Consider the following 20843-nt stretch of genomic DNA (forward strand, 5'->3'; position numbering starts at 1 on the left):
TCGGGAGCGGCCCGGCCCGGCCCGCGCCTGCGCCCTAGGGATCAAGACCAGAGTGGGGGATGGGGGGGGAAACAAAATGGCGGCTTGACCATTTTTTTTTTTGGCTGGGTTTCCCTTCTTTGTTGGTCCCCTCCCCTTAAAAATAAATCAAGCCTGAGGCTTTGGGGCCCTCCTCTGGCAACAACATGGAAGAGTTAAGCCCCAGAGGTTGTCTGCAGGATCACCTTTAAGGAAAATTTGCTCTTTGATAATTTGGCTCATTGGGTGTTGGCTCATTTTTATTTTTGGAGGGGGAAGGAGGAGTTTTGGTTGGAGATGGCGCTGCGGTTAATGGCGGTGGGGGGATGGAGGCGGGCTCCCCTCGCTCTGGGATCCGCTGCCCCCGCCCCCCGGTGGAGGTCCACCTCGGCAACGGACCATTACCACCACAATCACCACGAGACGACCAAGGAGCGCTCCAAGGCCGTCAGCTCCTTCTACAACCAGTCGTCCATCGACAGCGCAGCGGAGAAGGTAAACCGCTCGCTCGCTTTCTCCCCCCCCCCCCCCTCCCCCTCCCTCCGTGGCCCCGTTCGTGCGTGGCAAGCGTTAAGGCGAGCGGCGGCGGGCTGTTCGACTGCAGCGGCGTCGGCGCCTCTTCTTGCCGCCGCGGTCACTGGATCAGAAACGGGAACTTTTGGAAGGTTTTTAATTCTCCTGATCTGTAGCCTGGGCGGAGGAAGGAAGGAGGGAGGGGTTGAGGGAGGGTGCGGCGGTGGGGTTGAGGGAGGGTGGGTGCGGCGGGGGGGGGGGGGGGGGGTTGAGGGAGGGTGGGAGTAGGGCAAGATGGGAAATAGTGGGGGGGGGGTCAGGGGAGCGGGGGGGTTTCGGGGGAGGGTCGGAGGGAGCGGGGGGGTTAGCGGAGGGAAGGAGGGAGCGGGGGGGTTAGGGGGAGGGAGCGGGGGGGTTAGGGGGAGGGTCGGAGAGAGCGGGGGGGTTAGGGGGAGGGTCGGAGGGAGCGGGGGGGATGGGAGGGTCAGAGAGAGCGGGGAGGGTCGGAGAGAGCGGGGGGGTTAGGGGGAGGGTCGGAGAGAGCGGGGGGGTTAGGGGGAGGGTCGGAGGGAGCGGGGGGTTAGGGGAGGGTCGGAGGGAGCCGGGGGGTTAGGGGGAGGGTCGGAGGGAGCCGGGGGGTTAGGGGGAGGGTCGGAGGGAGCGTGGGGGTTAGGGGAGGGTCGGAGGGAGCCGGGGGGTTAGGGAAGGGACGGAGGGAGCCGGGGGGTTAGGGGAGGGACGGAGGGGGTCGGGAGAGGAAACATTGGGGGTTTGAGGGAGGGAGCGTGAGGGTTTGAGGGGGGAGGGAGTCGGGAGAGGGAGTGGTGAGGGGTTTTGAGGTTGGGACGGAGGGAGCGGGGAGGGTTTGGTGGATGGACAGAAGGAGTCGGGGGGGTTTGGGGGAGAGGGCGGGGGTTTGGGGGAGAGGGCGGAGTTTGGGGGAGTGGGGCAGGGTTTGGGGAGGGGGCGGAGTTTGGGGGGGTTTGGGGGAGAGGGCGGGGTTTGGGGGAGTGGGGCAGGGTTTGGGGAGGGGGCGGAGTTTGGGGGGGTTTGGGGGAGAGGGCGGGGTTTGGGGGAGAGGGCGGGGTTTGGGGGAGTGGGGCAGGGTTTGGGGGAGTGGGGCAGGGTTTGGGGGAGTGGGGCAGGGTTTGGGGGAGTGGGGGTGTTTGGGGAGGGGGCAGAGTTTGGGGTGGTTTGGGGGAGGGGGGGGCGGTTTGGTGGAGAGGGGGGGGTTGGGGAGAGGGCGGGGAGAGGTGGGTGTTTGGGGGAGAGGGGGGGTTTGCAGGTGGGGGGGTTTGGGGGAGTGGGGGGGTTTGCAGGTGGGGGGGTTTTGGGGGGGCGGGGGTTTGGGGGAGAGGGCGGGACGGGTTTGGGGAAGAGGGCGGGGAGTGGGGGGGTGTTTGGGGGAAAGGGCGGGGTCTGGGGGAGTGGGCGGGGTCTGGGGGACGGGGCTGAGCATCCTGAGATCAGCGAAGTTACCGCAGTTCATGGCGGGGGGAGAGGGTCAGACCCAGACACCTCCCTGGTCTGCCTGGCTCAGAGTCTTTCACCTCTTTACCAATGACGCAGATAAGTCATAGAATCATGCAGCTCACAAGGAGGCCATTCTGCCCATTGTGCCTATGCTGGCTCTTGAAAGAGCTGTCCAATTAGTCCCACGCCCCTCACTCTTTCCTGATAGCCCGACAAAATTTATCCAATTCCCCCTTTTGAAAGTTATTATTGAATCTGCTTCCACCGCCCTTTCAGGCAGTGAATTCCAGATCATCACAACTCGCTGCGTAAAATAACATTCTCCTCATCTCCCTCCTCTGTCTCTTTCCCCGATTATCTTCAATCTGTGTCCTCTGGTCACCGACCCTCCTGCCCACTGGGAAACAGTCTCTCCTCATTTACTCGATCAAAACCCCCTCGTGATTTTGAACCCCTCGATTAAATCTCCCCTCAACCTTCTCTGCTCTCCCGTCAGCTTCTCCCGTCTCTCCACGTCACTAAAGCCCCTCATCCCCTGGAATCATTCTGGTAAATCTCCTCTGCATCCTCTCCAAGGCCTTCACATCCTTCCTAAAGTGCGGGACCCAGAATAGAACAGAATTCTCCAGCTGAGGCCCAACCAGTGTTTTATAAAGGGTTTAGTATAACTCCCTTGCTTTTGTACTTTGGCCTCTATTAATAAAGACCAGGATCCCGTATGATTTTTTAAACACCCTTCTCAACCTGTCCCGCCACCTTCAAAGATTTGTGTACACGCACCCCCGGGTCTCTCAGTTCCTGCACCCCCTTTTAGAATTGTACCCTTTAGTTCTTATTGCCTCTCCTCGTTTTTCCTACCGAAATGCGTCACTTCACGCTTCTCTGTGTTAAATTTAATCTGCCCCGTGTCCGCCCCGTCTCACCAGTGCGTCTCTGTCCTCCTGGAGTCTGTCACTATCCTCCACGTTGTTGACTGCATCCCCGAGTTTCGTGCCACCTGCAATCTTTGAAATTATGCCCTGTAAACCCAAATCCAGATGTGGGGCGGGTTCGATGAGTGGGGACTGGGTTTCAGTTCACCATTTGGGTCTTTATCTCTCCAGGCTTCAGTGCGTCTCACTCCGACTACGATGCTGTACGCAGGGAAATCCCCGGATGGATCCCATCTGCTGGTAGGCGTGTGTGTGTGTGTGTGTGTGTGTGTGTGTATTTTTGTGTATATATACGTGTGTGTACAGTTCAGAGGAATTCCTGATCAAACTGTACCGGGGTCTGGGCCGACCGCACCCGGAGGACCGGGCCGTGATCTTATAGAGGGATATAAGATAATTAAGGGAATGGAACAAGGTGAATCTGGAATACTACCGTGAATTGCAAGAGGAGAACGGCGAGGGTCGCAGGTTAAAACTGGTCAACGGGAAACTTCACGACTGATGTGAACAAATTCTTCACCCAGAGAGAGATCGGGCAGAGCAATAGTGGCAAAAACCATGGAGTTAATTAATAACCAATTGGTGCAATAAAGAAAGAAATTACGTGTATTCATACAGAGCCTTTCACCACCTCAGGATGTCCCAAAGCGTTTCACAGTCAGTGAAATACGTTTTTGAAGTACAGCCACTGTTGTAGGAACAAAATCGCGCCTCTAGCCAAGCTGTTCCAGTACAGCTACAACACTGGCTTCTACCCGACAATGTGGAAAATTGCCCAGGTATGTCCTGTCCACAAAAAGCAGGACAAATCCAATCCGGCCAATTACCACCCCATCAGCCCGCTCTCAATCATCAGCAAAGTGATGGAAGGTGTCGTCGACAGTGCTATCAAGCGGCACTTACTCACCAATAACCTGCTCACCGATGCTCAGTTTGGGTTCCGCCAGGACCACTCGGCTCCAGACCTCATTACAGCCTTGGTCCAAACATGGACAAAAGAGCTGAATTCCAGAGGTGAGGTGAGAGTGACTGCCCTTGACATCAAGGCAGCATTTGACCGAATGTGGCACCAAGGAGCTCAAGTAAAATTGAAGTCAATGGGAATCGGGGTGGAAAACTCTCCAGTAGCTGGAGTCATACCTGGCACAAAGTAAGATGGTAGTGGTTGTTGGAGGCCAATCATCTCAGCCCCAGGACATTGTTGCAGGAGTTCCTCAGGGCAGTGTCCTAGGCCCAACCATCTTCAGCTGCTTCATCAATGACCTTCCCTCCGTCATAAGGTCAGGAATGGGGATGTTCGCTGATGATTGCACAGTGTTCAGTTCCATTTGCAACCCTTCAAATAATGAAGCAGTCCGAGCCCGCATGCAGCAAGACCTGGACAACATCCAGGCTTGGGCTGATAAGTGGCAAATAACATTCGCGCCAGATAAGTGCCAGGAAATGACCATCTCCAACAAGAGAGAGTCTAACCACCTCCCCTTGACATTCAACGGCATTACCATCGCCGAATCCCCCACCATCAACATCCTGGGGGTCACCATTGACCAGAAACTTAACTGGACCAGCCACATAAACACTGGCTACAAGAGCAGGTCAGAGGCTGGGTATTCTGCGGCGAGTGACTCACCTCCTGACTCCCCAAAGCCTTTCCACCATCTGCAAGGCACAAGTCAGGAGTGTGATGGAATACTCTCCACTTGCCTGGATGAGTGCAGCTCCAACAACACTCAAGAAGCTTGACACCATCCAGGACAAAGCAGCCCGCTTGATTGGCACCCCATCCACTACCCTAAACATTCACTCCCTTCACCACCGGCACACCGTGGCTGCAGTGTGGACCATCCACAGGATGCACTGCAGCAACTCGCCAAGGCTTCTTCGACAGCACCTCCCAAACCCGCGACCTCTACCACCTAGAAGGACAGGGGCAGCAGGTACATGGGAACAACACCACCTGCACGTTCCCCTCCGAGTCACACACCATCCCGACTTGGAAATATATCGCCGTTCCTTCATCGTCGCTGGGTCAAAATCCTGGAACTCCCTTCCTAACAGCACTGTGGGAGAACCTTCACCACACGGACTGCAGCGGTTCAAGAAGGCGGCTCACCACCACCTTCTCAAGGGCAATTTGGGATGGGCAATAAATGCCGGCCTCGCCAGCGACGCCCACATCCCATGAAGGAATAAAAAAAAACACGGCAGCCAATTTGTGCACAGCAAGATCCCACAATCAGCAATGAGATAATGACCAGATCATCTTTTTTTTTAGTGATGTTGGTTGAGGGATAAATATCGGCCTCAGGAAACCGGGGAGAACTCCCCCCACCCCCCCCCCTGCTCTTCTTCCAATAGTGGCCGTGGGATCTTTTACGCCCACCTGAAAGGGCGGACGGGGCCCTCGGTTTAACGTCTCATCCGAAAGTCAGCACCTCCGGCAGTGCAGCACTCCCTCGGGACCGCCCCTCCGACAGTGCAACCGGGGAGTGTCAGCCTGGATTATGGGGATCGAGTCTGTGGAGTGCGTCGGGCTCGAACCCACGACCTCCTGACTACGAGGGGAGGGAGCTACCCACTGAGCCACAGGCAGACTGTTGGCCGTGTCTGCGTGGCCGGAGTAAGATCCTAACCTGAACCAGAACCGGGGTCAGATTTGCCTGCAAACCCTCTCCATTTGCTTTTTGTTTTGTAGAAAAGTTCCCGCTACCTTCTCAAAGAGCTGCCGGTGCGGATCGCGCATCGAATCAAGGGAATCAGAAACCTCCCCTTCATCGTGGGCTGCAACCCGACGATCCTGCAGGTGGTGAGTATTCTGTTCCGTGCTTGAGCATTATCCCGAATCCCGGAGTCAGCGAACCCGAGACCTCACGCCTCTGTACGCCTTTAGTATCGCACCTGGGCCAGTGCATTTAAGCGATGCCGTTATTAAAACGTACAGGACCCAGAGCACAAAAGCAAGGCAGTTATGCTAAACCTTTTTATAAATCACTGGTTCGGCCCCGGCTGGTGTATTAAGTCCCGATTCTGGGCACCACACTTTAGGAAGGATGTCCAGGCCTTGGAGAGGGTGCAGAGGAGATTTACTGGAATGGTACCAGGGATGAGGGACTTCAGTTATGTGGAGAGACTGGAGAAGCTGGGGTTGTTCTCCTCAGAGCAGAGAAGGTTAAGGGGAAATTTAATCGAGGGGTTCAAAATCATGAAGGGGTTTTGATCGAGTGAATAAGGAGAAACTGTTTCCAGTGGCGGGAGGGTCGGTGACCAGAGGACACAGATTTAAGATAATCGGGAAAAGAACCAGAGGGGGGAGATGAGAATGTTTTTTTACGCAGCGAGTTGTGATGATCTGGAATGCGCTGCCTGAAAGGGCGGTGGAAGCAGATTCAATAATAACTTTCAAAAGGGAATTGGATAAATACTTGAAGGGAAAAATTTGCAGGGCTACGGGGAAAGAGCAGGAGAGTGGGACTAATTTGGATAGCTCTTTCAAAAAGCCAGCACAGGCATGATGGGCCGAATGGCCTCCTCTTTGATATTCTTACTGTGATATTGCTCCCCCCACCCGCATCGTCAACTTTCCCTCTACTCCCCGACAGACTGAGAGCTGTAAGTGACTGGATTATATTCCTGAGCCCGTTCCTCCAGTCCACCAGAGAATTCAGTCGGAGCTAGCTCACTGGTCATGTCTTTCTCTGTTACGGGCAGCCCGTATCCATACGCCCCACCAGAGCGAGAGAGACAAAGAGTCTCCCAACCCTCTGTGAGTGCGGCCCAACGAACTGTCAAAAGTTACGGTGATCGAAGTCCCTCCTCTTTGATGTGGGAGCCAAAGGCCCCTGAGCCTGTTCAGCTAAGCCCCCTGCTGGGTGCACTGAATGATAACCACTCTTGGCTGTTCGGGTGTCTGAAAGGTACACTCAACAAAAATCCTCATTGGGGACCCAAGACCAAGATTGGTAGATTTTGGATGTCAAGGGATATCGAGCAACGGCGGGTAAATGGGGTTGAGGTACAGATCTGACCGACCAGCGGAGCAGGCTCGAGGGGCTGAACAGCCTGCTCCTGCTCCTACGTAAAAACTCTTGCCTCCTCGTGTCAATTGGTGTCTGACCTGTTCTCCTCCTCTTGCAGCACGAGCTCTACATTCGAGCCTTCCAGAAACTGAGCGACTTTCCCCCGGTGAGTACAGAGACGTAATCCAGTAACAGAGGTGTGTTGGCAGATCCCCGTGGCATTGCTCGTGGTGCATGTAGGGGTGCGACCCTTCCAGCGAATGCATAGTAGACGCATGTCCTTTCGGTAGAGGGAACGGGATCTCTAATCGCGGCCCGCTTTGTTCATGTGTGCGCAGTCACTGAATCCCCGTGTCCCGGGTCTTCCTGTCCCTTAAGAACATAAGAAACAGGAGCAGGAGTAGGCCATTCGGCCCCTCGAGCCTGCTCCGCCATTCGATCAGATCACGGTTGATCTTCGACCTCAATTCCACTTTCCCGCCCGATCCCCGTATCCCTTGATTCCCTGAGAGTCCAGAAATCCATCGATCTCAACCTTGAATTTTCTCAATGACTGAGCATCCACAGCCCTCTGGGGTAGAGAATTCCAAAGATTCACCACCCTCTGAGTGAAGAAATTCCTCCTCATCTCAGTCTTGGATGGCCGACTCCTTATTCAGAGACTATGCCCCCTAGTTCTAGACTCTCCAGCTAGGGGAAACATCCTCTCAGCATCTACCCTGTCAAGCCCCCCTCAGAATCTGATATGTTTCAATGAGATCACCTCTCATTCTTCTAAACTTCAGAGAGTATCAGCCCGTTCTACTCAACCTCTCCTTATAGGACAACCCTCTCATCCCAGGAATCAATCTAATGAACCTTCATTGCACTCCCTCCAAGGCAAGTATATCCTTCCTTGGATAAGGAGACCAAAACTGTGCACAGTGTTCCAGTTGAGGTCTCACCAAAGCCCTGTACAATTGCAGCAAGACTTCCTTACTCTAAAACACCAACCCCCTTTGCAATGAAGGCCAAGATATCATTTCCCTTCCTAATTTCTTGGCGTACCTAGAATCATAGAAGTTTACAACATGGAAACAGGCCCTTCGGCCCAACATGTCCATGTCGCCCAGTTTATACCACTAAGCTAGTCCCAATTGCCTGCACTTGGCCCATATCCCTCGATACCCATCTTACCCATGTAACTGTCCAAATGCTTTTTAAAAGACAAAATTGTACCCGCCTCTACTACTGCCTCTGGCAGCTCGTTCCAGACACTCACCACCCTTTGAGTGAAAAAATTGCCCCTCTGGACCCTTTTGTATCTCTCCCCTCTCACCTTAAATCTATGCCCCCTCGTTATAGACTCCCCGACCTTTGGGAAAAGATTTTGACTATCTACCTTATCTATGCCCCTCATTATTTTATAGACTTCTATAAGATCACCCCTAAACCTCCTACTCTCCAGGGAAAAATGTCCCAGTCTATCCAACCCCTCCCTATAAGTCAAACCATCAAGTCCCGGTAGCATCCTAGTAAATCTTTTCTGCACTCCTTCTAGTTTAATAATATCCTTTCTATAATAGGGTGACCAGAACTGCACACAGTATTCCAAGTGTGGCCTTACTAATGTCTTGTACAACTTCAACAAGACATCCCAACTCCTGTATTCAATGTTCTGACCAATGAAACCAAGCATGCTGAATGCCTTCTTCACCACCCTATCCACCTGTGACTCCACTTTCAAGGAGCTATGAACCTGTACTCCTAGATCATGTTAACTTTCTGTGTTTCCTGTACAAATCCCTCCGAACGCCAGCATTTCTTTGTCTCTCACCTTTTTCTTTCGGAAAGAAAAAAATTCTGCTTCTCTATATTCTTCCTGACAAACCTCTCCCTCACCCAGATTAAGAACAGCGAGGTGGAGGGTCAGTACTGCCGGCTGCTGCAGCAGCTCCTCGACGACCACAAGGACGTGGTGACCCTACTGGCCGAGGGCTTCCGGGAGAGCCGCAGACACGTCAAGGTGAGCTGCCGGAGCAGGAAAGGTCCAGGCTGCGCCTCCGGCCTGGTGCTGAACCGGCCGACCTCGCCCCGTGTGGGGCTGGAGCGGGAAGCCGAGAAATCGGGGGGGGATTCGGGTGCGGTAATTCAGAGCCTGTCGCTCTCCTTAACTGGCTGACGGTTTCTTCTCCCTCCCCACCCCCCCCCCCCGCCAATCTCTTTTTTAGGACGAGGCAGTGATTCGATTGTTCCTGGATAAGACACTGACGTCACGGCTGGGAATTCGGATGCTGGCCTCTCACCATCTGGCACTCCACGAGGACAGGGTAAGCACAGCGGCTCCACGCGGCGGGGGAGGGCGAGTTTAACTGGGCGTCCGCCGCCTACTGCAGTCGAGTAGCTGCTTCATCGGCCACGGGTTAACCCTGGCCCAAAGGCAGCTGATTATGCGTAGAAAGCACGAGGTTCCCTCCCATTCACTCCCACCGGACACAATCCCAACGGACCCGACCCCTTCCCATTCACTCCCACCGGACACAATCCCAACGGACCCGACCCCTTCCCATTCACTCCCACCGGACACAATCCCAACGGACCCGACCCCTTCCCATTCACTCCCACTGGACACAATCCCAATGGACCCGACCCCTTCCCCTTCACTCCCACTGTACACAATCCCAATGGACCCGACCCCTTCCCGTTCACTCCCACTGTACACAATCCCAATGGACCTGACCCCTTCCCCTTCACTCCCACTGTACACAATCCCAATGGACCCGACCCCTTCCCCTTCACTCCCACTGTACACAATCCCAATGGACCCGACCCCTTCCCCTTCACTCCCACTGTACACAATCCCAATGGACCCGACCCCTTCCTATTCACTCCCACTGTACACAATCCCAATGGACCCGACCCCTTCCCATTCACTCCCACTGTACACAATCCCAATGGACCCGACCCCTTCCCCTTCACTCCCACCGTACACAATCCCAATGGACCCGACCCCTTCCCCTTCACTCCCACTGTACACAATCCCAATGGACCCGACCCCTTCCCATTCACTCCCACTGTACACAATCCCAATGGACCCGACCCCTTCCCGTTCACTCCCACTGTACACAATCCCAATGGACCCGACCCCTTCCCGTTCACTCCCACTGTACACAATCCCAATGGACCCGACCCCTTCCCGTTCACTCCCACTGTACACAATCCCAAGGGACCCGACCCCTTCCCGTTCACTCCCACTGTACACAATCCCAATGGACCCGACCCCTTCCCATTCACTCCCACTGTACACAATCCCAATGGACCCGTCCCCTTCCCGTTCACTCCCACTGTACACAATCCCAATGGACCCGTCCCCTTCCCGTTCACTCCCACTGTACACAATCCCAATGGACCCGACCCCTTCCCATTCACTCCCACTGTACACAATCCCAATGGACCCGACCCCTTCCCGTTCACTCCCACTGTACACAATCCCAATGGACCCGACCCCTTCCCGTTCACTCCCACTGTTCACAATCCCAATGGACCCGACCCCTTCCCATTCACTCCCCACTGTACACAATCCCAATGGACCCGACCCCTTCCCGTTCACTCCCACTGTACACAATCCCAATGGACCCGACCCCTTCCCATTCACTCCCACTGTACACAATCCCAATGGACCCGACCCCTTCCCGTTCACTCCCACTGTGCACAATCCCAATGGACCCGACCCCTTCCCGTTCACTCCCACTGTACACAATCCCAATGGACCCGACCCCTTCCCATTCACTCCCACTGTACACAATCCCAATGGACCCGACCCCTTCCCGTTCACTCCCACTGTACACAATCCCAATGGACCCGACCCCTTCCCGTTCACTCCCACTGCACCAGATCGTCTAATGAGATTGGGCTGGGGTGGGAAATTGGAACTGTGCTCTCTGCGAGACGCAGTGTGTGGGATCTGTCTCTGCCGGCGGCTCCCTCCCTCCCTCCCTCCCTCCCTCCCTCCCAAAGCCAGACGGTGGGCCGTCCTCTAACCCTTCTCCCCGTTTCCCTTCCAGCCGGACTTCGTAGGGATCATCTGCACTCGCCTTTCGCCAAAGAAAATCATCGAGAAGTGGGTGGATTTCGCCAGGTGATGTCACTGTGTTGCGGGGGTCGGGGTGGGGGTCCGTCTCCCGCTTTCTCCCCCCGTCTCGCCCTCTGTGCTGCCCCCCCCCCACCTCCCCCGGTCCCGCCATTTGTGGCGTCCATGCTCCCACACTCCCGTCCTTCACGCGCGCGCGTGGCGACGGCGAGCTCTCGGGTCCGTGTTCAAGCCCGACAGCCACGCACGCCCACCTCCTGCTGCTTGTAACCGAGGTCCCTCCGGTTGGGCCCCTCCAACCAACCATCCTAGTGCAGTACTGACCTCCGAGCAGCAGGTGGCGCTCTTTCCGCACCAGGGCTGAATTCATGAGACGGTCCTGGAGCACCATCTTGGCGACCCAGAAGGAGCAACGACACCTTGGGTTTTGGCCCCCCCTCCCACCTCTCCAATATGGGAACAAGAGCGACAAGTTTGCATTTATATAGCGCCTTTAACGTAGCGATACGTCCCCGAGGCGCATGACGGGTGCGATTATCAAACAGAATTTGACATCGTGCCACGCGAAGCTGCCCCGTCCGAATATCTCCTCGTCAAAGAGGGAGGTTGTAAGGCGCTCAGGGCCCGAACGGCCGCCAACGGTGGGGCGAAGGGAACGGGGGTCGGGGGGGGGTGGATGGACAAGAGGCCCGAATTGGAGGAGGGCAGAGATCTCGGAGGGTTGTCGGGGCTGGAGGAGGTTGCAGAGACAGGGAGGGAGGGGGAGCGAGGGGCCACGGAGGGGATTTGAACAGGAGGATGGAGAATTTTAAAATCGAGGCGTTCCCGGCCCGGGAGCCAGTGGCGGTCCAGCGAGCACGGGGAGGGGGGGTGATGGGTGAACGGGACTCGGTGCGAGTTAGGATACGGGGGCAGCAGATGAGTTGATGGCTACGGAGGGTGCGAGGTTGGAGGCCGGGCCAGGAGAGCATTGGGATAGTCGGAGTCTGGAGGAGACGAAGGGCACGGGGTGAGGGTTTCAGCAGCGGATGAGCTGAGGCAGGGGGCGGAGACGGGCAATGTTACGGAGGTGGGAGTAGGCGGTCTCGGTGATGGGGCGGACTTTTTTCTCATAACTTCTCCGGGTCCCAGTGCCCCTTTGTTACCCGACGGGCGTTTACAGCGGGGGCGCAGAGAGACTTGTGACACGAGCGGCACGGGGGAATAGAGGAGGGGCTGGTAGGGTCGTTCAGGATGGGTCTGATGTGAATCAATCTTCGCTGTGCTTGAAATGTACGCTGATCCCTCGTTACTCTCCATCACCCCTCCAGACGTCTGTGCGAGCATAAATATGGCAACGCCCCCCGGGTACGCATCAGCGGGCACGTGGCAGCGAGATTCCCGTACATTCCGATGCCCCTCGACTACATCCTTCCGGAACTGCTGAAGAACGCAATGAGGTCAGAGCCCAGTGTCTCTAACGCACTGTGAGACCCGGTCCCAGAGGGGGGAAAGGACAGTGTATCTAACGCACTGTGAGACCCGGTCCCAGAGGGGGAAAGGACAGTGTATCTAACGCACTGTGAGACCCGGTCCCAGAGGGGGAAAGGACAGTGTATCTAACGCACTGTGAGACCCGGTCCCAGAGGGGGAAAGGACAGTGTATCTAACGCACTGTGAGACCCGGTCCCAGAGGGGGAAAGGACAGTGTATCTAACGCACTGTGAGACCCGGTCCCAGAGGGGGGAAAGGACGGTGTATCTAACGCACTGTGAGACCCGGTCCCAGAGGGGGAAAGGACAGTGTGTCTAACGCACTGTGAGACCCGGTCCCAGAGGGGGAAAGGACAGTGTGTCTAACGCCCTGTGAGACCCGGTCCCAGAGGGGGAAAGGACAGTGTATCTAACGCACTGTGAGACCCGGTCCCAGAGGGGGAAAGGACAGTGTATCTAACACACTGTGAGACCCGGTCCCAGAGGGGGAAAGGACAGTGTATCTAACGCATTGTGAGACCCGGTCCCAGAGGGGGAAAGGACAGTGTCTCTAACGCACTGTGAGACCCGGTCCCAGAGGGGGAAAGGACAGTGTATCTAACACACTGTGAGACCCGGTCCCAGAGGGGGAAAGGACAGTGTATCTAACGCACTGTGAGACCCGGTCCCAGAGGGGGAAAGGACAGTGTATCTAACGCACTGTGAGACCCGGTCCCAGAGGGGGAAAGGACAGTGTATCTAACACACTGTGAGACCCGGTCCGAGGGGGAAAGGACAGTGTATCTAACGCACTGTGAGACCCGGTCCCAGAGGGGGAAATCAGCCAGGGTTCCTGCTCCTATTCACTGTCCGTTGACCCCCTGCTGCAAAGTGTGTGCCGGGGAGCAGGTTGAATGCTGGATCGGGGCTCGGTGGTGATGCCCCCCTTGGTCGAAGCTTGTGCCTTTTGGTGGGGGGGTGATGTTGGTCGGTCACAGAGGGGCTGGCTCCCAGAGTGGGGGAGAGAGAGAGAGAGCGTGAGAGATGGAAGGAGTGAAATGTGATGTGCCTGTCTTGGTGCAGGGCAACGATGGAGAGTCACCTCGACACACCTTATAATGTGCCGGACATTGTGGTGACAATCGCGAATAACGACATCGACTTCATTATCCGGTAAGGACCTCCGTCATCAGCGTTCCAAACTCAGCAACCGGGGGCTTAACGTTTGGGATATTCTCAGTAACCCCTCTCCCCCCAGCGCCCTGTGTTACTGACTGTATCTCTACTGATGTTAATCCCTCTCCCTCACACTCACTCAGTAACCCCTCTCCCCCCAGCGCCCTGTGTTACTGACTGTATCTCTACTGATGTTAATCCCTCTCCCTCACACTGTCACTCAGTAACCCCTCTCCCCCCAGCGCCCTGTGTTACTGACTGTATCTCTACTGATGTTAATCCCTCTCCCTCACACTGTCACTCAGTAACCCCTCTCCCCCAGCGCCCTGTGTTACTGACTGTATCTCTACTGATGTTAATCCCTCTCCCTCACACTGTCACTCAGTAACCCCTCTCCCCCCAGCGCCCTGTGTTACTGACTGTATCTCTACTGATGTTAATCCCTCTCCCTCACACTGTCACTCAGTAACCCCTCTCCCCCCAGCGCCCTGTGTTACTGACTGTATCTCTACTGATGTTAATCCCTCTCCCTCACACTGTCACTCAGTAACCCCTCTCCCCCCAGCGCCCTGTGTTACTGACTGTATCTCTACTGATGTTAATCCCTCTCCCTCACACTGTCACTCAGTAACCCCTCTCCCCCAGCGCCCTGTGTTACTGACTGTATCTCTACTGATGTTAATCCCTCTCCCTCACACTGTCACTCAGTAACCCCTCTCCCCCCAGCGCCCTGTGTTACTGACTGTATCTCTACTGATGTTAATCCCTCTCCCTCACACTGTCACTCAGTAACCCCTCTCCCCCCAGCGCCCTGTGTTACTGACTGTATCTCTACTGATGTTAATCCCTCTCCCTCACACTGTCACTCAGTAACCCCTCTCCCCCCAGCGCCCTGTGTTACTGACTGTATCTCTACTGATGTTAATCCCTCTCCCTCACACTGTCACTCAGTAACCCCTCTCCCCCCAGCGCCCTGTGTTACTGACTGTATCTCTACTGATGTTAATCCCTCTCCCTCACACTGTCACTCAGTAACCCCTCTCCCCCCAGCGCCCTGTGTTACTGACTGTATCTCTACTGATGTTAATCCCTCTCCCTCACACTGTCACTCAGTAACCCCTCTCCCCCAGCGCCCTGTGTTACTGACTGTATCTCTACTGATGTTAATCCCTCTCCCTCACACTGTCACTCAGTAACCCCTCTCCCCCCAGCGCCCTGTGTTACTGACTGTATCTCTACTGATGTTAATCCCTCTCCCTCACACTGTCTCTCAGTAACCCCTCTCCCCCCAGCGCCCTGTGTTACTGACTGTATCTCTACTGATGTTAATCCCTCTCCCTCACACTGTCACTCAGTAACCTCTCTCCCCCCAGCGCCCTGTGTTACTGACTGTACCTCTACTGATGTTAATCCCTCTCCCTCACACTGTCACTCAGTAACCCCTCTCCCCCCAGCGCCCTGTGTTACTGACTGTATCTCTACTGATGTTAATCCCTCTCCCTCACACTGTCACTCAGTAACCCCTCTCCCCCCAGCGCCCTGTGTTACTGACTGTATCTCTACTGATGTTAATCCCTCTCCCTCACACTGTCACTCAGTAACCCCTCTCCCCCCAGCGCCCTGTGTTACTGACTGTATCTCTACTGATGTTAATCCCTCTCCCTTACACTGTCACTCAGTAACCCCTCTCCCCCAGCGCCCTGTGTTACTGACTGTATCTCTACTGATGTTAATCCCTCTCCCTCACACTGTCACTCAGTAACCCCTCTCCCCCCAGCGCCCTGTGTTACTGACTGTATCTCTACTGATGTTAATCCCTCTCCCTCACACTGTCTCTCAGTAACCCCTCTCCCCCCAGCGCCCTGTGTTACTGACTGTATCTCTACTGATGTTAATCCCTCTCCCTCACACTGTCTCTCATTAACCCCTCTCCCCCCAGCGCCCTGTGTTACTGACTGTATCTCTACTGATGTTAATCCCTCTCCCTCACACTGTCACTCAGTAACCCCTCTCTCCCCCCAGCGCCCTGTGGTACTGAAATTAAAACAGAAAATACTGGAGAAGCTCAGCGAGTCAGGCAGCATCTGTGGAGAAAGAAACAGAGTTAATATTTCAGATCGAAGACCTGTTGTCAGAACTGGAAGATGTTACAGTTTTTAAGCTAGTACAGAGCCCGGGAAAGGCGGAGGGAGGGGAGGAAAGAAGAAAAGGGAAGGTCTGTGATAGGGTGGAGGGCAGGAGTGATTAAATGACAAAAGGGATAATGTGCGAGGCACGGAGGGCGGGAATGGGACAGGTTAAGAAACAAAAGATGGGTCTGGAGTAGCTGTAAACGGCAACAGCAGAACAATTACCAGCACCCACTGCCCGAGGAAACGGGAGCAGTGGTTCTGACCTGAAGTGACTGAAATCAGTGTTGAGTCCGGAAGGTTGTAAAGTGCCCAATGGAAACATGAGCTGCTGCTCCTCCAGCTTCCGTTGAGCTTCACCGGAACAGGGTAAGAGGCCGAGGACAGAGAGGGAGTGGGACGGGGAATTAAAATGGCGGGCGACCGGCAGGTCGGGGTCACGATTGCGGACAGAGCGGAGGCGTCCAGCAAAGCGATCGCCCGGTCTGCGTTTGGCGTCCCCCGCGGAGAGGAGACCGCCTCGTGAGCGGCGGATACGGTGCAGTGAATTGAAAGGAGTACCGGTAAAACCACTGCTTCACCCGGAAGGAGTGTTTGGGGCCCTGGACGGTGGGAAGGGAGGAGGTGAACGGGCAGGTGTGTTGCAGACTGTACTTGATAAAATAAGTCTTGCGTTTCTATAGCACCTTTCACGACCACAGGACGTCCCAGTGCACATTTTTGAAGTCTGGTCACTGTTGTAATGTGGGAAACGCGGCAGCCAATTTGCGCACAGCAAGATCCCACAAACAGCGATGTGAGAATGACCCAGGTCATCTGTTTTTATTTGGTGATGTTGGTCGAGGGATAAATATCGGCCCCAGGACACCGGGGAGAACTCCCCCCCCCCCCCTGCTCTTCTTCCAATAGTGTTAGTGTCCACCAGAGAGGGCCTCGGTTTAACGCCTCATCTGAGAGACGTCGCAGCCCCTCCCTCAGCGCTGGCCCTCCGACGCGCAGCCCCTCCCTCAGCGCTGGCCCTGCGACAGTACACGTGAGCAGCTCTCTGGGTGACGGGGCCTGCTTCCTGTGCTAGCCCGATGTCTCCCACCAGACCTACGGCTGGGTTCCCCTGGCCACAGTGGTAGATTGGGCAGCTTCCAGCTCTCGACGTGATGGTTCAGACAGAATCCAGCCCCTTAATAATTCCCCCCGCTCTCTCTCTCTCTCTCTCGATGACAGCATTTCAGACCGAGGAGGTGGGATCCCGCACCAGAGTCTGGAGAAAGTCATGGATTACCATTTCAGCACGGCAGAATCCAGCAGTCGGGAGTCACAGAATAACACCATCCTGGGGAACATGGTGGATATGGTGAACAGCGGGCAGTCCAGTCCCATGCATGGGTATGTGTATCGCAGTCTCTCTCGCTCTCCATTCTACACAATCCCAATGGACCCGACCCCTTCCCCTTCACTCCCACCGTACACAATCCCAATGGACCCGACCCCTTCCCATTCACTCCCACTGTAAACAATCCCAATGGACCCGACCCCTTCCCATTCACTCCCACTGTACACAATCCCAATGGACCCGACCCCTTCCCATTCACTCCCACTGTAAACAATCCCAATGGACCCGACCCCTTCCCCTTCACTCCCCACTGTACACAATCCCAATGGACCCGACCCCTTCCCGTTCACTCCCACTGTACACAATCCCAATGGACCCGACCCCTTCCCATTCACTCCCACTGGACACGGCCCCAATGGACCCGACCCCTTCCCATTCACTCCCACTGTACACAATCCCAATGGACCCGACCCCTTCCCCTTCACTCCCCACTGTACACAATCCCAATGGACCCGACCCCTTCCCCTTCACTCCCACTGTACACAATCCCAATGAACCCGACCCTTTCCCCTTCACTCCCACTGTACACAATCCCAATGGACCCGACCCCTTCCCGTTTACTCCCACTGTACACAATCCCAATGGACCCGACCCCTTCCCCTTCACTCCCACCGTACACAATCCCAATGGACCCGACCCCTTACCCTTCACTCCCACCGTACACAATCCCAATGGACCCGACCCCTTCCCCTTCACTTGCACTGTACACAATCCCAATGGACCCGACCCTTTCCCATTCACTCCCACTGTACACAATCCCAATGGACCCGACCCCTTCCCATTCACTCCGACTGTACACAATCCCAATGGTCCCGACCCCTTCCCGTTCACTCCCACTGTACACACTCCCAATGGACCCGACCCCTTCCCATTCACTCCCACTGTACACAATCCCAATGGACCCGACCCCTTCCCATTCACTCCCACTGTACACAATCCCAATGGACCCGACCCCTTCCCCTTCACTACCACTGTAAACAATCCCAATGGACCCGACCCCTTCCCGTTCACTCCCACTGTACACAATCCCAATGGACCCGACCCTTTCCCATTCACTCCCACTGTGCACAATCCCAATGGACCCGACCCATTCCCATTCACTCATGGAGTGAGGTAGAGGGGACGGCCTGTTCTGTCTGTTTGGTGGCAGAGCAAAGCCACAAGGTTATGTGACACTGGAACAGGAGGAGGCCGTTCAGCCCCTTGAGCACGTTCCGCCATCCAATCCAATCGTGGCTGATCTGTCTCGTAACTCCACCTCCCCGCCTTGGTTCCGTGACCCTTGCCTAATAAAAGTGGACCAATCTAATGCCTCCCTCTTCTTCTTGCCCCTCCCCTCCGCTCCGCTCCCCACCCCCTCTAGATTTGGGTTTGGACTCCCCACCTCGCGTGCCTACGCTGAATACCTCAGTGGCTCGCTTGTCGTGCAGTCGCTCCAGGGGATCGGCACTGATGTCTACCTGCGGCTGAGGCACATCGACGGCAAGGAAGAGAGCTTTCGTATCTGATGGGACACTTCCTACTCCATGAGGTCGCAAAGTATCAAAGGGATGGGGGCAGGAGGGAACAAATATTTTAAGAGAGAATTTGCAGTGTAGTTCCGACGGCCATTATGTTGATTTGTGTATCGGGTTGACGTTGTCTGTAGCCTTTTCTTGTGTAGTGTGATACGGTCTCCAACTCTGGCATCGCCAAGCTGGCGTCCATGTTGGTAACTTCTGGACCATTCCCCCTCCAACTCTGGCATCGCCAAGCTGGCGTCCATGTCGGGTAACTTCTGGACCATTCCCCCTCCAACTCTGGCATCGCCAAGCTGGCGTCCATGTTGGTAACTTCTGGACCATTTCCCCTCCAACTCTGGCATCGCCAAGCTGGCGTCCATGTTGGTAACTTCTGGACCATTTCCCCTCCAACTCTGGCATCGCCAAGCTGGCATCCATGTTGGTAACTTCTGGACCATTTCCCCTCCAACTCTGGCATCGCCAAGCTGGCGTCCATGTTGGTAACTTCTGGACCATTTCCCCTCCAACTCTGGCATCGCCAAGCTGGCGTCCATGTCGGTTAACTTCTGGACCATTTCCCCTCCAACTCTGGCATCGCCAAGCTGGCGTCCATGTCGGGTAACTTCTGGACCATTTCCCCTCCAACTCTGGCATCGCCAAGCTGGCGTCCATGTTGGTAACTTCTGGTCCATTTCCCCTCCAACTCTGGCATCGCCAAGCTGGCGTCCATGTTGGTAACTTCTGGACCATTTCCCCTCCAACTCTGGCATCGCCAAGCTGGCGTCCATGTTGGTAACTTCTGGACCATTTCCCCTCCAACTCTGGCATCGCCAAGCTGGCGTCCATGTTGGTAACTTCTGGACCATTTCCCCTCCAACTCTGGCATCGCCAAGCTGGCGTCCATGTTGGTAACTTCTGGACCATTTCCCCTCCAACTCTGGCATCGCCAAGCTGGCGTCCATGATGGTAACTTCTGGACCATTCCCCTCCAACTCTGGCATCGCCAAGCTGGCGTCCATGTTGGTTAACTTCTGGACCATTTCCCCTCCAACTCTGGCATCGCCAAGCTGGCGTCCATGTCGGGTAACTTCTGGACCATTTCCCCTCCAACTCTGGCATCGCCAAGCTGGCGTCCATGTTGGTTAACTTCTGGACCATTTCCCCTCCAACTTCGGCATCGCCAAGCTGGCGTCCATGTCGGGTAACTTCTGGACCATTCCCCCTCCAACTCTGGCATCGCCAAGCTGGCGTCCATGTTGGTAACTTCTGGACCATTTCCCCTCCAACTCTGGCATCGCCAAGCTGGCGTCCATGTTGGTAACTTCTGGACCATTTCCCCTCCAACTCTGGCATCGCCAAGCTGGCGTCCATGTTGGTAACTTCTGGACCATTCCCCTCCAACTCTGGCATCGCCAAGCTGGCGTCCATGTTGGTAACTTCTGGACCATTTCCCCTCCAACTCTGGCATCGCCAAGCTGGCGTCCATGTTGGTAACTTCTGGACCATTCCCCTCCAACTCTGGCATCGCCAAGCTGGCGTCCATGTTGGTAACTTCTGGACCGTTCCTTTCTGAGGAAGACTCCATCGAGCCGGCGGCCATTTTGGTGCCCACTTGCCGATTGATGGTCGTGCGGTTTGTCCGCGGCTGTGGAGCCAGTGATGTCCCAATGGAGGGAGGGGCAACGTTGGAGTGAATTCCAGAACCTTGGCACGGGACGCCTCTATCCGTGGCCGCTGGGAACTTGTGTCGGGTTGGCCCCAAAAAAACCCCAATTTTTGGCCACTTCCCTTTAAGGCCGTAGCCCGCCTTCAACCCCTGCCCTCCCCTTTAAGGGCACAGGGCGTGAGCCAGAACCTTTACGCCAATGCTCCCCCCTGCTTTTCAACCGGGGGCTCAATTGGGCGGGTGCCTCCCTTAAAGGGGCATGTCCGCTTCTTAAAGGGGAAGGCCCTCTAATTGTTGACCCGGGTCTTTTCATCGTGACACCAACCCTATCGGCGTCCTCCGTCGGGGTCCCGAGGCCTGAATATCATGGACTCTTCCTTACCCCTCCTCCCCCTCCGAGCTGGCTCGTCTATCTTCTATTACACTCCACCCCCAACCCCACCATCAGATCCTTACTGCAAACCAGCACGTGAATTCTGGTTAATAAACAGACAGACGTATTAAAAGG

At 55.6% G+C, this 20843-nt stretch overlaps 1 protein-coding gene across 2 annotated transcripts; it reads left to right on the forward strand.

Annotated features, from left to right (window-relative positions):
* The first annotated feature begins 24 nt into the window (after window positions 1-24).
* On the forward strand, window positions 25-20841 carry LOC137319894 (branched-chain alpha-ketoacid dehydrogenase kinase-like). Of its 2 annotated transcripts, XM_067981788.1 has the most exons (11): window positions 25-513; window positions 3108-3176; window positions 5632-5742; window positions 7071-7118; window positions 8838-8957; window positions 9163-9261; window positions 10996-11069; window positions 12332-12460; window positions 13556-13645; window positions 16999-17160; window positions 18531-20841. In XM_067981788.1, the coding sequence occupies exons 1-11, from the start codon at window positions 316-318 to the stop codon at window positions 18673-18675; spliced, it is 1245 nt and encodes a 414-aa protein (XP_067837889.1). In that variant the 5' UTR covers window positions 25-315; the 3' UTR covers window positions 18676-20841. The 2 variants fall into 2 exon arrangements, with proteins under 2 accessions (XP_067837889.1, XP_067837890.1); XM_067981789.1 differs by lacking the exon at window positions 8838-8957.
* Window positions 20842-20843: the final 2 nt, after the last annotated feature.

This window comes from Heptranchias perlo, unplaced genomic scaffold (genome assembly GCF_035084215.1).
Source record: "Heptranchias perlo isolate sHepPer1 unplaced genomic scaffold, sHepPer1.hap1 HAP1_SCAFFOLD_921, whole genome shotgun sequence".
In the NCBI taxonomy this organism is placed as follows: Eukaryota; Metazoa; Chordata; class Chondrichthyes; order Hexanchiformes; family Hexanchidae; genus Heptranchias; species Heptranchias perlo.

Excerpts from the sequence above, each read along its gene's own strand:
- LOC137319894 (XM_067981788.1), top strand. The coding sequence starts at position 316 with ATGGCGCTGCGGTTAATGGCGGTGGGGGGATGGAGGCGGGCTCCCCTC. Across the intron at positions 514-3,107 it reads TCGACAGCGCAGCGGAGAAG|GCTTCAGTGCGTCTCACTCC; the intron begins GTAAACCGCTCG and ends TTATCTCTCCAG. Across the intron at positions 13,646-16,998 it reads GACATCGACTTCATTATCCG|CATTTCAGACCGAGGAGGTG; the intron begins GTAAGGACCTCC and ends TCTCGATGACAG.